The sequence below is a fragment of the Camarhynchus parvulus genome, unplaced genomic scaffold (assembly GCF_901933205.1).
Source record: "Camarhynchus parvulus unplaced genomic scaffold, STF_HiC, whole genome shotgun sequence".
Classification (NCBI taxonomy): domain Eukaryota; kingdom Metazoa; phylum Chordata; class Aves; order Passeriformes; family Thraupidae; genus Camarhynchus; species Camarhynchus parvulus.
The window spans coordinates 8,413-24,078 of record NW_022148181.1 but is presented as its reverse complement, the minus strand read 5'-3'; the positions used below and the strand labels follow the sequence as shown (position 1 = coordinate 24,078).

Below are 15,666 nucleotides of genomic sequence, written 5' to 3'. Positions count from 1 at the left end.
CCACATCTCCTACAATGGAGCTCACACCATCTACGCGCCCTCGGTGCAGGGCCGGGTCAGGATCTGCAGGGACAACGGGCAGAGCTCGGTGACGCTGACCATGAACAGCCTCAGGGACGAGGATTCCGGATCCTGTTTCTGCGCCAGACGTCACAAATATTGGGGCGCTGCTGATGATTTCATTGACGACCCTGGCAGCGGCCCCAGCCCCATGATGGGCACCAAATGTCTCCAATCCCAGAGATCCTTTCCCCAAAATCCCACCCTTCCTCCTCAAATCTTCCCCATTTTCCCCCAAACTCTGCCCCTGCTGCCCCAACTCTCGTCTTTTCTCCATAATTTTGCCCATTTCGCCCAAATCCCCTCCAGCTCCCCACGCCCTGACTGGCTGAGCGGGCACAGGAAAAAATGGGCAATTTTGGGCAACAAGGGCAGAACTGGAGGCCAGGGGTGAAGGTTTGGGGCCAATGGTTGGGTTTTGGGGCAGAAGCTGGGGAGGGTTTGGGGTCACAGATGGCCATGGGTGCAAATGGAGAAAGAGGATCAAGGGCTGAGTCAGGAGGCGAGGTTTGGGATGGCAATTAGAGCTTTGGAAGCACTATGATGGGAGTGCACCAAAACCCAGAAGTTTGATGCTATCACCAGCATTGTCACCATGATTAGCAACAGCCCAGCAACCAGCACAAAAAGCTCTGGCGCAGAAATAGGATCCAGAATCCTCGTCCTTGAGGCTGCTCATGGTCAGCGTCACCGAGCTCTGCCCGTTGTCCCTGGAGATCGTGAAACGGCCCTTGACCGAGGGCGCGTAGTAGGTGCTGCTACCACTGCTGATACTGGCGACGAATTCCAGCCCCTGCCCAGGTCTTTGATGGACCCAGATCATGGCAAAACTGCCAAAATCGAACACGGCCACTCCCCCATCCCCAAACCTTCACCGGTTTTGCCCCAAATTCCCTTTGTCTGGCCTCAAATCTCCAACAGAGGTTTCCCGTGTGCTGAAGCGCCTTAAACCCTGCAATTAGCCCCAAATCCACCCATTAATTAATTGGGCACCTCCGCCCGACTTTTGCATCTCCTCGTCCCCGTGTCCCCTGTGTGCCGCAGGGCTCCGGGCCAAAGTGACCCTGCTGGAGCCCGGGGGCACCTCCAGCCCCCCGGGGGTCCCTGCGCCTCCTCTGCCGAGCGTCCGGGTTCAGTTTCGGGAGTTATGGAATGGGCTGGATGCGCCAGAGACCCGGGCAGGGGCTGGAAGAAGTCGCAGCGATCACCAAGAATGCTGATTGGACCGCGTACGCGCCCTCGGTCAAGGGCCGGTTCACGATCACCAGGGACAACGGGCAGAGCTCGGTGACGCTGACCATGAACAGCCTCAAGGACGAGGATTCCGGATCCTATTTCTGCGCCAAGGATGCTTATGCTGGTGCTGCTGCTGCTGCTCTTGGTTCTCATATTGACCCCGTCCCCATCCCCGTGTCCCCCCTGTCCCCGTTCCCCAGCCCCTTCCCCCAATCCCCAGCCCCTGACCCCATTCCTGTCCCCGTGTCCCAGCTCTGAGCTGGTTCTGCCCCAAACCTCAGCTCCTGGCCCCAAACCTCAGCTCCTGGCCCCAAATCTCAGCTCCTGGCTCCAAATCTCAGCTCCTGGCCCCAAACCTCAGCTCCTGGCCCCAAATCTCAGCTCCTGGCCCCAAACCTCAGCTCCTGGCCCCAAATCTCAGCTCCTGGCCCCAAATCTCAGCTCCTGGCCTCAAATCTCAGCTCTTGGCCCCAAATCTCAGCTCCTGGCCCCAAATCTCAGCTCTTGGCCCCAAATCTCAGCTCCTGGCCCCAAACCTCAGCTCTGGGCTCCCAGTCTCAACCGAGCTCCCCAAACCTGGGTGCCAATGGTCGAGATTTGGGGAAAATGGGCCGGATTTGGGTCCGTGGGGGTCAGCGATGGGGTCAGGGTTGGAGGGAAGGACCCGGGGAACGGGGACACGGGGGAACCGGGGGATGGGGATGGGGCCAAATTAGAACCAGCAGCGTGAGCCTCCCAACCCCAACCATCATAAGCGTTTTTGGCGCAGAAATAGGATCCGGAATCCTCGTCCCTGAGGCTGTTCATGGTCAGCGTCACCGAGCTCTGCCCGTTGTCCCTGGAGATTGTGACCCGGCCCTTGACTGATGGCGCGTAGTAGGTGCTGACACCATTGCTGTCGATCCCCGCGAGCCATTCCAGCCCCTGCCCGGGTCTCTGGCGGATCCAATACATTCCAGAATTCCCAAAACTGAACCCGGATGCTCGGCAGAGGAGGCGCAGGGACCCCCGGGGGGCTGGAGGTGCCCCCGGGCTCCAGCAGGGTCACTTTGGCCCGGAGCCCTGCGGCACACAGGGGACGTGGGCACGGCCAAAGCTCAGACATTGACCCCAAATTCCGGAATCTTGGCCCCAAGTTATGAACATTGGAGTTCATCATCCTTCTCCTGCTGCTCCTGCTTCTCCTCCTGGTGGGTCCCGCCCCTTTTTCCTGCTGGCCACACCCACTTTGAGGCCCTGGACCAATCAGGTTTCTCGTCCCCGTGTCCCCTGTGTGCCGCAGGGCTCCGGGCCAAAGTGACCCTGCTGGAGCCCGGGGGCACCTCCAGCCCCCGGGGGTCCCTGCGCCTCCTCTGCCGCGGCTCTGGGTTCAGTTTTGGCAGTTTGGGATGGGCTGGATGCGCCAGAGACCCGGGCAGGGGCTGGAGTGGGTCGCAGGGATCACCAACAATGCTGGTTGGACTGGGTACGCGCCGTCAGTCAAGGGCCGGGTCACGATCGCCAGGGACAACGGGCAGAGCTCGGTGACGCTGACCATGAACAGCCTCAGGACGAGGATTCCGGATCCTATTTCTGCGCCAAAGCTGCTGGTGCCAGTTGGGGTAATGATGTCTCTGTTATTGGCCGCTTCCCCTTGACTGGGTCCCCTCCTGTCCCCAAATCTCAGAATCTTCCCCCAAACCTCAGCCCTTGTCCCTTTGCCCCAGATCTCCCCATTTCCACCAATGGTGAACAAAGACCCCAGACCTTGACTGGTTCCACCCCAAACCCGACTGGTTTGGCCCCAAAACTCGCTCGGTTCTGCCCCAAATCCCCACTTTGGGCTCCCGGCCGCAGCCGCTGAGCCAAACCTCACCCGCTGTCCCCAAACCTCGACCCTTTGGGCACTTTTGGGGCACCAGGGGGAGATTTGGGGCCCAGAGGTGAGTTTGGGGCCAGAAGCAGGGCAGGGTTTGGGGCCAATGGGCGACGTTGGTGCGAACGGGGCCAGGTTGGGACAAAGGGTCAGGGGGAAGGTTTGGGGCCAAAGGGTGAGATTTGGGCCAGTGGTTGAGATTTGGGGCCAAAGGTTGAGATTTGGGCCAATGGTTGAGATTTGGGGCAAAGGGTGAGATTTGGGGCAGAAGCAGGGCAGGGTTTGGGGTCAGTGCTGACCATTGGGGCACATGGGGACAGAGGGGCAGGGCTGGGTCAGTGGGTGAGGTTTGGGGGAAGGGTCTGGGACTGGGGACAGGGGGGACCTTGGGATGGGGACGGGGTCAAACCCATCAGCAGCAGCAGCAGCAGCAGCAGCAGCAGCAGCAGCGCCCCAATTGTTATAGGCAGATTTGGCACAGAAATAGGATCCGGAATCCTCGTTCTTGAGGCTGCTCATGGTCAGCGTCACCGAGCTCTGCCCGTTGTCCCTGGAGATCGTGACCCGGCCGTTGACTGATGGCGCGTACTCAGTGTAAGCACCACTGCTGTCGATACTCGCAACGTATTCCAGCCCCTGCCCGGGTCTCTGGCGGATCCAGAACATTCCATAATTCCCGAAACTGAACCCGGACGCTCGGCAGAGGAGGCGCAGGGACCCCCGGGGGGCTGGAGGTGCCCCCGGGCTCCAGCAGGGTCACTTTGGCCCGGAGCCCTGCGGCACACAGGGGATGTGGGCACGGCCAAAGCTCAGACATTGACCCAAATCCTGACTCTTGGCCCCAAATGGGGACCCTAGGAGTTCATCATCCTCCTCCCAGGTGGGTCCCGCCCCTTTTTCCTGGTTGCCGCGCCCACTTTGAGGCCCTCGACCAATCCGGTTTCTCGTCCCCACGTCCCCTGTGTGCCGCAGGGCTCCGGGCCAAAGTGACCCTGCTGGAGCCCGGGGGCACCTCCAGCCCCCCGGGGGTCCCTGACGTTGCTGTGCCGCGGCTCCGGGTTCAGTTTCGGCAGTTTCTCCATGTTCTGGATCCGCCAGAGACCCTGGCAGGGGCTGGAATTCGTCGCGGGGATCAGGAGCAACGGTGGCAGCATCGGCTACTCGGGTTCGGTGCAGGGCCGGGTCAGGATCTCCAGGGACAACGGGCAGAGCTCGGTGACGCTGACCATGAACAGCCTCAAGGACGAGGATTCCGGATGCTGTTTCTGTGGCCGATGCATTGATGGGGGCTGTGCCAGCAGCGATGGTGCTGTTGCTGTTGCATTTATTGATGGTTCTGCTCTTGGCCCAAATCCCCTCCACTTTGTACCCCAATGTCCCGCAGTCCTCTGGTCTCTCCTCCACATCTCAGCCCTCTTCATCAAATCTCGGCCATTTTCCCCCAAAGTCCACTCCTGCTGCCCCAAGTCTCGACTTTCCCCAGTTTTGCCCATTTCGCCCAAATCTCCCCCGGCTCCCCCAGCCCTGATTGGACGAGGCCCGAACTGGAGGCCAGGGGTGAAGGTTTGGGGCCAATGGTTGGGTTTTGGGGCAGAAGCTGGGGAGGGTTTGGGGTCACAGATGGCCATGGGTGCAAATGGAGACAGAGGATCAAGGGCTGAGTCAGGAGGCGAGGTTTGGGATGGCAATTAGAGCTTTGGAAGCACTATGATGGGAGTGCACCAAAACCCAGAAGTTTGATGCTATCACCAGCATTGTCACCATGATTACCAACAGCCCAGCAACCAGCACAAAAAGCTCTGGCGCAGAAATAGGATCCGGCATCCTCGTCCTTGAGGCTGTTCATGGTCAGCGTCACCGAGCTCTGCCCGTTGTCCCTGGAGATCGTGAACCGGCCCTTGACTGAATCCGCGTACCCGGTCCAACCAGCATTGTTGGTGATCCCTGCGAGCCACTCCAGCCCCTGCCCGGGTCTCTGGCGCATCCAGCCCATCCCGAAACTGCCAAAATCGAACCCAGAGCCGCGGCAGAGGAGGCGCAGGGACCCCCGGGGGGCTGGAGGTGCCCCCGGACTCCAGCAGGGTCACTTTGGCCCGGAGCCCTGCGGCACACAGGGGACACAGGGACGAGAAACCGGATTGGTCCAGGGCCTCAAAGTGGGCGTGGATTTTTGAAAAAACGGGCGGGACCCAGCTGGGAGTGCCAGCGGGATCAAGAGGATGAGGATGGGGAGGTGCAAGGGTCCCAATTTGGGGCCAAGATTCTGGATTTTGGGGTCAATGTCTGAGCTTTGGCCGTCCCCACGTCCCCTGTGTGCCGCAGGGCTCCGGGCCAAAGTGACCCTGCTGGAGCCCAGGGGCACCTCCAGCCCCCGGTCCCCTGCGCCCTCTGCCGGCGTCCGGGTTCAGTTTCGGGAATTCTGGAATGTATTGGATCCGCCAGAGACCCGGGCAGGGGCTGGAGTGGCTCGAGGGGATCTACAGCAATGGTGTCAACACCTACTACGCGCCGTCAGTCAAGGGCCGGTTCACGATCTGCAGGGACAACGGGCAGAGCTCGGTGACGCTGACCATGAACATCCTCAAGGACGAGGATTCCGGATCCTATTTCTGTGCCAAGGATGCTTATGCTGGTGCTGCTGCTGCTGCTCTTGGTTCTCATATTGACCCCGTCCCCATCCCCGTGTCCCCCCTGTCCCCGTTCCCCAGCCCCTTCCCCCAGTCCCCAGCCCCTGACCCCATTCCTGTCCCCGTGTCCCAGCTCTGAGCTGGTTCTGCCCCAAATCTCAGCTCCTGGCCCCAAACCTCAGCTCCTGGCCCCAAATCTCAGCTCCTGGCTCCCAGTCTCAACCGAGCTCCCCAAACCTGGGTGCCAATGGTCGAGATTTGGGGAAAATGGGCCGGATTTGGGTCCGTGGCCGTGACTCGGTTCCAACACTGAAATTTTGGGGCAGAGCGGGTCCAGTTGGGTGGAAATGGTTGGGATTCGAGGGTCGGGGCTGAGCTGAGGGTGAAACCGGCCCTGATTTGGGGCCAGAGCAGGGCAAGGCTGGGACAAAGGGTCAGGAGTGGGGTCAGGGGTTGGAGGGAAGGGTCTGGGGCACGGGGACAGGGACGGGGCCAAGAACGACAAATATCAGCAGCAGCATTCCAACCACTAGTGCCAGCCTCTTTGGCACAGAAATAGGATCCGGAATCCTCGTCCTTGAGGCTGTTCATGGTCAGCGTCACCGAGCTCTGCCCGTTGTCCCTGGAGATCGTGACCCGGCCCTTGAACGATGGCGGGTACCTGGTTTCTCCATCGTAGTCAATCCCCGCGACGAATTCCAGCCCCTGCCCGGGTCTCTGGTGGATCCAATACATTCCAGAATTCCCGAAACTGAACCCGGACGCTCGGCAGAGGAGGCGCAGGGACCCCCGGGGGGCTGGAGGTGCCCCCGGGCTCCAGCAAGGTCACTTTGGCCGGAGCCCTGGGCACACAGGGGACGTGGGGACGAGGAGATGCAAAAGTCGGGCGGAGGTGCCCAATTAATTAATGGGTGGCTCGGGGCTAATTGCAGGGTTTAAGGCACTTCAGCACACGGGAAAACTCTGTTGGAGATTTGAGGCCAGACAAAGGGAATTTGGGGCAAAACCGGTGAAGGTTTGGGGATGGGGGAGTGGCCGTGTTCGATTTTGGCAGTTTTGCCATGATCTGGGTCCGTCAAAGACCTGGGCAGGGGCTGGAATTCGTCGCCAGTATCAGCACTGGTGGCAGCACCGGGTACGAACCCTCGGTGCAGGGCCGGGTCAGGATCTGCAGGGACAACGGGCAGAGCTCGGTGACGCTGACCATGAACAGCCTCAGGGACGAGGATTCCGGATCCTGTTTCTGCGCCAGACGTCACACCAGTGGTTGCGGCAACCCTGCTTTTCCTGATGGCGTTGATGGTGGGTGTGGTCCCGAGCCCTCTCCTCTCTGTTCCCAAGTATCACAGAATTCTCTGATCCTTCCCCAAATCCAGGTCTTTTTCTCAAATCTCACCATTTTCCCCCAAAGTCCTCCCTGCTGCCCCAACTCTGGGCTTTCCCCCAATTTTGCCCATTTCACCCAAATCTCCCCCGGCTCCCCGGGCACCGATTGGCCGAACCAACGTGGGGCCGGTGCTGAGAGAAGCGGTTCAGTGTTGGGGCCGGCCCGGAGCTTTGCCCAAAATCTCCAGATTTTCAGTGGTTTTTGGCCGTGATTTCCCATGGGTTTGTGGCACCGGGGGAAATCTCCCGGTTGGGATTTCTCCGTGGGCCGGGGCAGAGCAAAGGAGCCTCAGTTCAAGCCCTGGATTGCAGCATCCGGGCCCTGCCACGCACGGGCTGGGATTTGGGGCAAAAATGGGAAATCTGGGGAGTGGGGACAGAACTGGGGGCCACAGGTGAATATTTGGGGCCAATAGTTGAGTTTTAGGGTCAGTGGTGACATTTCGTGCCTAATGAGGAGAAAGAGTCAATTAGTGGGACAAGGTCTGAGGTTTGGGGAAAAAAAATGGAGAGTTTGGGGACTCAGTTATGGGAAGGGAGCAAAACCCAGGAGCTGGATGCCATCCCGGGCATCGTCACCATAACCAGCAGCAGGAACACAACCGGAGCAAGAAGCTTTGGCGCAGAAATAGGATCCGGAATCCTCGTCCTTGAGGCTGTTCATGGTCAGCGTCACCGAGCTCTGCCCGTTGTCCCTGGAGATCGTGAACCGGCCCTTGACTGAATCCGCGTACCCGGTCCAACCAGCATCGCTGTTGATCCGTGCGACCCACTCCAGCCCCTGCCCGGGTCTCTGGCGCATCCAGCCCATCCCGAAACTGCCAAAATCGAACCCAGAGCCGCGGCAGAGGAGGCGCAGGGACCCCCGGGGGGCTGGAGGTGCCCCCGGGCTCCAGCAGGGTCACTTTGGCCCGGAGCCCTGCGGCACACAGGGGACACGGGGACGAGGAGATGCAAAAGTCGGGCACAGGTGCCCAATTAATTAATGGGTGGCTCGGGATTAATTGCAGGGTTTAAGGAAGTTTTCCATACAGGAAACCTCTGTTGGAGATTTGAGGCCAGACAAAGGGAATTTGGGGAAAAACCGGTGAAGGTTTGGGGATGGGGGAGCGGCCGTGACCCTGCTGGAGTCCGGGGGCACCTCCAGCCCCCCGGGGGTCCCTGCGCCTCCTCTGCCGCGGCTCCGGGTTCAGTTTCGGCAGTTTTGGGATGGGTTGGGTCCGCCAGAGACCCGGGCAGGGGCTGGAGTGGCTCGCGGGGATCAACAGTGGTGTCAGCACCTACTACGCGCCGTCCGTCAAGGGCCGGTTCACGATCTCCAGGGACAACGGGCAGAGCTCGGTGACGCTGACCATGAACAGCCTCAAGGACGAGGATTCCGCCGTCTATTTCTGTGCGAAACGTGCTGGTGCTGGTTGGGCTGCTGGTGCTCTTGCTTATGGTATTGACCCCGTCCCCATCCCCGTGTCCCCCCTGTCCCCGTTCCCCAGCCCCTTCCCCCAATCCCCAGCCCCTGACCCCATTCCTGTCCCCGTGTCCCCTCTCTGAGCTGGTTCTGCCCCAAACCTCAGCTCCTGGCCCCAAATCTCAGCTCCTGGCCCCAAATCTCAGCTCCTGGCCCCAAACCTCAGCTCCTGGCCCCAAATCTCAGCTCCTGGCCCCAAACCTCAGCTCCTGGCCCCAAATCTCAGCTCCTGGCCCCAAATCTCAGCTCCTGGCCCCAAACCTCAGCTCTGGGCTCCCAGTCTCAACCGAGCTCCCCAAACCTGGGTGCCAATGGTCGAGATTTGGGGAAAATGGGCCGGATTTAGGTCCGTGGCCGTGACTCGGTTCCAACACTGAAATTTTGGGGCAGAACGGGTCCAGTTGGGTGGAAATGGTTGGGATTCGAGGGTCGGGGCTGAGCTGAGGGTGAAACCGGCCCTGATTTGGGGCCAGAGCAGGGCAAGGCTGGGACACGGGGACAGGAGTGGGGTCAGGGGCTGGAGGGAAGGGTCTGGGGCACGGGGACAGGGACGGGGCCGAAACGGCAAATACCAGCAACAGCAATCCAACCACCAGTGCCAGCCTCTTTGGCGCAGAAATAGGATCCGGAATCCTCGTCCTTGAGGCTGTTCATGGTCAGCGTCAGCGAGCTCTGCCCGTTGTCCCTGGAGATCGTGAACCGGCCGTGCACCGAGGGCGCGTACCAGGTGCTGTCACCATTGCTGATACTGGCGACGTATTCCAGCCCCTGCCCAGGTCTCTGTCGGATCCAGCCCATCCCAAAACTCCCGAAACTGAACCCGGACGCTCGGCAGAGGAGGCGCAGGGACCCCCGGGGGGCTGGAGGTGCCCCCGGGCTCCAGCAGGGTCACTGTAGGGAGACTTGTAAGGGGGCACAGTATTCCCCAATGAGTTGCAGCTGTGTTCACACCTGTGCGTAATTGAGAACCAGGGCCATAAAAGGGTGGAGCCGGACAAAGAGTCAGAAGACTGCAAGAAGAGCTACAAGAAGCAGGAGAAGGCTGCCCCGGAGAAGACTGCTGCAAAGACGAGGAACCCCAGGAGGGAAGGGAAGAATCCCAAGACCCCAGGAGAGGGTGAGGACCAGGAGAGTCCCTGGAGAAGATGGTGAGTTCCCCCGGGGGGGATGAATAATCTCAGAAGAGGATTGACCCCAGGAGGGTAGACCCCAGGAGAGGGCTGGAGAAGCTTTGGACATGCCAGGGCTCTGTGGCAGTCTGGCAGCAATATCCTTCGTTGGGTCGCTGCTGGATTAGCTGCAGATGCTCCTGGCTGGGTGCTTCGGGAAAAGCCCCTGGAGGGGCTGGACTCTGTTGTTGTGATGCTCACTGTAATATATAAGTATGGCTGTAATGTTTAATGTATAAGTATTAGTGTAAAGTGTGTGGGGCTACTGTGACCCACTGGGGACGGTGGGGCAGGCGTTGGTGAAGCTGAGAGTGGCAGGTGGAAGGCACAAAGAGGTCTAGACCTGATTGTGTAATCAAGACACCTGGGAATAGGTGAGCCACCAACAAGCAATGAGGGATTGGGTTCGGGACATTTAAGGGATTCACTTTGAGCTATGACCGCCTCGACAAGTAGAGATAGATGCTGGTGCAATGTAACTGGTATGAGGTATTACTGTAATGCACAAGTATAGTTGTATAATATATTACTGCATCCGTATTGTTGTAAACGTGTTTAATACAACAGGTCACTTTGGCCCGGAGCCCTGCGGCACACAGGGGACACAGGGACGGCCAAAGCTCAAACATTGACCCCAAAATCCTGACTCTTGGCCCCAAATTATGAACATTGGAGTTCATCATCCTTCCCCTGCTGCTCCTGCTCGCCCTCCCAGGTGGGCCCCGCCCCTTTTTCCTGCTGGCCACACCCACTTTGAGGCCCTGGACCAATCCGGTTTCTCGTCCCCACGTCCCCTGTGTGCCGCAGGGCTCCGGGCCAAAGTGACCCTGCTGGAGCCCGGGGGCACCTCCAGCCCCCCGGGGGTCCCTGCGCCTCCTCTGCCGAGCGTCCGGGTTCAGTTTCGGGAGTTTTGGGATGGGATGGTATCGACAGAGACCCGGGCAGGGGCTGGAATACGTCGCCAGCATCAGCAGAGGTGGCAGCACCAGCTATGCGCCGTCAGTCAAGGGCCGGGTCAGGATCTCCAGGGACAACGGGCAGAGCTCGGTGACGCTGACCATGAACAGCCTCAAGGACGAGGATTCCGGATCCTATTTCTGCGCCAAACACGTTTATTCCCGCAATGCTGACACCGCTGGCAGTTTTGACCGCCCCCACGTCCCCAGCTGTCCCCAGCTGTCCCCAGCTGTCCCCAGACCCCTCCCCTGGCCCAGCCCTGCCCCCTTTGTCCCCACCTGGCCTGGTCGATCTCTCCATGGATACCTCGGGCCGGGATTTGTGGTTTTGTGTCACCAGTCCCAGATTTCCCCAATTTTGACATTTCCCACCCAATTTCTCCCCAGCATGGTGGGCTCGGAGCTGCCCAATCAGCCGCGCCCTCATTTCCTCCTCCCAGACCGGATCAGGAGAGAGGCAAAGCAGGCTCAAAACCTTCAAAAGGGTCAAAAGGAAATTTATTAAAAGCAGCTAAAAGGGGAAAAAATTAAGAACAAAACGAACCCCTCGGAACTCTTCTGCACCCCCACAACCTATTAAGTCCCACTTGCAATGCACAGAAAAAGCCCTAAAAATTTCAGTCAGTTTAGCACATCTAAAATAATCACTGTTCAGCTCACTGAGGGAAGTCCCTCTTGTTAAGGTCATGGAGATTTCTTTACGAGTTAAAATCCATTATTTAGTGGTTTGTAATGTCATCCCGAGCAGCAGCCCCCATGGTGAAATCCTTCCCGCTGCCACAAACCTGCCCTCAGCTTCTCGTAACCGATTGGGAATTGTTTTGAAGACGGGCTGTTCAAAGGCAAAACCCTCATTGTTCTCTGTCTCTGAAATCATCTCCATCCCGGGGAACTGAAATCTTATTTTTCTCCTTCTCCCGGAAGCACAGGGCCGCTCTGCTCTCACTCTCTGTTCCAATTCCTCACGGGGTCGCAGCTGTTCCAACATCTGCCTCTCTCCCAGCATGGAGCCCTCGGCTCCAGATCAATGTCAGCAATTTCATCTCCCCAAAATTTCATGGTTTTGGGGAAAAAAGGGTTTTTCTCCAGAGGTGGCAGAGAGAGGATTCCAGCCCCAAGCCCAGGGGCAGCACCCCGACACCGAGGGCCGGGCGGGAAGGAGCGAAGCCCCAGGTGGGAGGGAGCAGAAGCCGCCGCGGTTTTGGGGCTCCGCAGCCTCCCCCCGCTTCCTTCCTGGCAGCCGCCGGGGCGTGGCCGGGACAGGAAAGGAAACAGAAAGTTCCAGGGTTTGGTCATTTTTAACATCTGTGTTTGACAGGGCCGAGTGCAGCTCGGGCTGCTCCAGCACAGCAGGTCCAGGGGTCCCCAATTTGGGGCCAAGAGTCAGGATTGGGGTCAATGTCTGAGCTTTGGCCGTGCCCACGTGCCCTGTGTGCCGCAGGGCTCCGGGCCAAAGTGACCCTGCTGGAGCCCGGGGGCACCTCCAGCCCCCCGGGGGTCCCTGCGCCTCCTCTGCCGAGCGTCCGGGTTCAGTTTCGGCAGTTTCAGAATGTTCTGGATGAGCCAGAGACCCGGGCAGGGGCTGCAGTGGCTCGCGGGGATCAACAAGGACGGTTCCAGCACCGGCTACGCGCCGTCGGTCAATGGCCGGTTCACCATCTCCAGGGACAACGGGCAGAGCTTCATAACCCTGACCATGGCCAAGCTCAGGGCCGAGGATTCCGGATCCTATTTCTGCACAAAAACTGTCGGTGCTGGTTGGGGTGCTGCTGTTTCACCCCATCCCCATCCCCAGGTCCCCCCCTGTCCCCGTTCCCCGGGTCCTTCCCTCCAACCCTGACCCCATCATTGACCCCCACGGACCCAAATCCGGCCCATTTTCCCCAAATCTCGACCATTGGCACCCAGGTTTGGGGAGCTCGGTTGAGACTGGGAGCCCAGAGCTGAGGTTTGGGGCCAGGAGCTGAGGTTTGGGGCCAGGAGCTGAGATTTGGGGCAGAACCAGCTCAGAGCTGGGACACGGGGACAGGAATGGGGTCAGGGGCTGGGGATTGGGGGAAGGGGCTGGGGAATGGGGACAGGGGGGACACGGGGATGGGGACGGGGTCAATACGATAGGCAGCATCAGCAGCAGCACCAGCATAAGCATCCTTGGCACAGAAATAGGATCCGGAATCCTCGTCCTTGAGGCTGTTCATGGTCAGCGTCACCGAGCTCTGCCCGTTGTCCCTGGAGATCGTGACCCGGCCCTTGAACGATGACGCGTACTCGGTTTCTCCATCGTAGTCAATCCCTGCGACGAATTCCAGCCCCTGCCCGGGTCTCTGGCGGATCCAATACATTCCATAATTCCCGAAACTGAACCCGGACTCTCGGCAGAGGAGGCGCAGGGACCCCCGCGGGGCTGGAGGTGCCCCGGACTCCAGCAGGGTCACTTTGGCCCGGAGCCCTGCGGCACACAGGGGACACGAGGGACGAGGAGATGCAAAAGTGGGGCGGAGGTGCCCATTAATTAATGGGTGGATTTGGGGCTAATTGCAGGGGTTTAGGCGCTTCAGCACACGGGAAACCTCTGTTGGAGATTTGAGGCCAGACAAAGGGAATTTGGGGCAAAACCGGTGAAGGTTTGGGGATGGGGGAGTGGCCGTGTTCGATTTTGGCAGTTTTGCCATGATCTGGGTCCGCCAAAGACCTGAGCAGGGGCTGGAATTCGTCGCCAGTATCAGCAATGGTGGCAGCACCGAGTACGCGCCCTCGGTGCAGGGCCGGGTCAGGATCTGCAGGGACAACGGGCAGAGCTCGGTGACGCTGACCATGAGCAGCCTCAAGGACGAGGATTCCGGATCCTGTTTCTGCGCCAGACGTCACACCAGTGGTTGCGGCAACCCTGCTTTTCCTGATGGCGTTGATGGTGGGTGTGGTCCCGAGCCCTCTCCTCTCTGTTCCCAAGTATCACAGAATTCTCTGATCCTTCCCCAAATCCAGGCCTTTTTCTCAAATCTCGGCCATTTTCCCCCAAAGTCCTCCCTGCTGCCCCAACTCTGGGCTTTCCCCCAGTTTTGCCCATCTCACCCAAATCTCCCCCGGCTCCCCGGGCACCGATTGGCCGAACCAACATGGGGCCGGTGCCGACAGAGGCGGTTCAGTGTTGGGGCCGGCCCGGAGCTTTGCCCAAAATCTCCAGATTTTCAGTGGTTTTTGGCCGTGATTTCCCATGGGTTTGTGGCACCGGGGGAAATCTCCGGTTGGGATTTCTCCGTGGGCCGGGGCAGAGCAAAGGAGCCTCAGTTCAAGCCCTGGATTGCAGCATCCGGGCCCTGCCACGCACGGGCTGGGATTTGGGGCAAAAATGGGAAATCTGGGGAGTGGGGACAGAACTGGGGGCCACAGGTGAATATTTGGGGCCAATAGTTGAGTTTTAGGGTCAGTGGTGACATTTCGTGCCTAATGAGGAGAAAGAGTCAATTAGTGGGACAAGGTCTGAGGTTTGGGGAAAAAAAATGGAGAGTTTGGGGACTCAGTTATGGGAAGGGAGCAAAACCCAGGAGCTGGATGCCATCCCGGGCATCGTCACCATAACCAGCAGCAGGAACACAACCGGAGCAAGAAGCTCTGGCGCAGAAATAGGATCCGGAATCCTCGTCCTTGAGGCTGTTCATGGTCAGCGTCACCGAGCTCTGCCCGTTGTCCCTGGAGATCGTGAACCGGCCCTTGACTGAGGGCGCGTACCAGGTGCTGCCACCACCGTTGCTGATCTGTGCTACGAATTCCAGTGCCTGCCCGGGTCTCTGTCGATACCAGCCCATCCCATAACTGCCGAAACTGAACCCGGACGCTCGGCAGAGGAGGCGCAGGGACCCCCGGGGGGCTGGAGGTGCCCCCGGACTCCAGCAGGGTCACTTTGGCCCGGAGCCCTGCGGCACACAGGGGACACGGGGACGAGGAGATGCAAAAGTCGGGCGGAGGTGCCCAATTAATTAATGGGTGGATCGGGGCTAATTGCAGGGTTTAAGGAAGTTTTCCATACAGGAAACCTCTGTTGGAGATTTGAGGCCAGAGAAAGGGAATTTGGGGCAAAACCGGTGAAGGTTTGGGGATGGGGGAGCGGCCGTGTTCGATTTTGGCAGTTTTGCCATGATCTGGGTCCGTCAAAGACCTGAGCAGGGGCTGGAATTCGTCGCCAGTATCAGCACTGGTGGTGGCAGCAGCGACTACGCGCCATTGTCGTGTCCCCAAATGTCCCCAAACCCCGGACCCTCCCCCCAAATCCCAACCCTCGTCCCCGCTCTCGGTGACCGAATTCGTGCCCTCAGCCCTGGGCCCAGCGCTGACCTTTAGGGCAGGCTTTGGGGGAAGATCAACGGCCAAGGGTCGAGGCTTGGGGCCCAGGAGGGGAAAGAGAAATGGAGAAATGGTCAAGAGCCGGCTCAGGGGTTGGGATCTGGGCAAGGCTCTGCGCTTTGGGGACACTTGGGCGACCAGGAGAGAAGGGGACAGGGCCAAACCCAGGATGGTCGCCAGAACCACCAGCAGCGCCTGTCCAGCCAGCAAAACCTCTCTGGTTTTGCCACGTGTGTCACAGAAATAGGAGCGGGAATCCTCGTCCTTGAGGTTCATGGCCAGCCCGAGCAATCGGGGGCCAGGGCGCTGGAGAGATTTGGGTCAAATGGGCAAAACTGGGGGGAAAGTTGAGGTGATGAAGGGCTGGGATTTGGGCAATGAGGGCACTGAGCGTGGCCCAGAGGTGACATTTGGGGCAGAGCCAGAGCGGGGCTGGGGCAGAGGGACAGGGATGGGGTCAGGGGCTGGGGAACGGGGACAGGGGGGTCCCCAATAGCTGCTCAATAGCACCAGCACCATAACCACCAGCATAAGCAGATTTGGCGCAGAAACAGGATCCGGAATCCTCGTC

General features: G+C 59.6%; 1 protein-coding gene, 3 pseudogenes and 1 gene segment (V, D, J or C); 3 read left to right on the top strand and 2 right to left on the bottom strand.

The window, feature by feature from the left end:
• Positions 1-1,109: 1,109 nt before the first annotated feature.
• Positions 1,110-3,047, top strand: LOC115916144 (Ig heavy chain Mem5-like; the record flags this gene model as incomplete). The annotated part of the gene is given in 4 exon segments (XM_030969840.1): positions 1,110-1,159; positions 1,161-1,470; positions 2,670-2,897; positions 3,003-3,047. Coding segments are annotated over 4 exon segments (633 nt in total), but the record flags the coding sequence as incomplete, so codon positions are not given.
• A 1,809-nt stretch (positions 3,048-4,856) lies between these two features.
• On the bottom strand, positions 4,857-5,247 carry LOC115916143 (annotated as a pseudogene).
• Positions 5,248-8,115: 2,868 nt separating this feature from the next.
• LOC115916142 lies at positions 8,116-8,975 on the top strand (annotated as a pseudogene).
• Positions 8,976-9,281: 306 nt separating this feature from the next.
• On the top strand, positions 9,282-12,213 carry LOC115916141 (annotated as a pseudogene).
• Positions 12,214-12,380: 167 nt separating this feature from the next.
• On the bottom strand, positions 12,381-13,198 carry LOC115916140 (the record flags this gene model as incomplete). The annotated part of the segment is given in 2 exon segments: positions 12,381-12,413; positions 12,845-13,198. Coding segments are annotated over 2 exon segments (387 nt in total), but the record flags the coding sequence as incomplete, so codon positions are not given.
• Between the last annotated feature and the right edge of the window lie 2,468 nt (positions 13,199-15,666).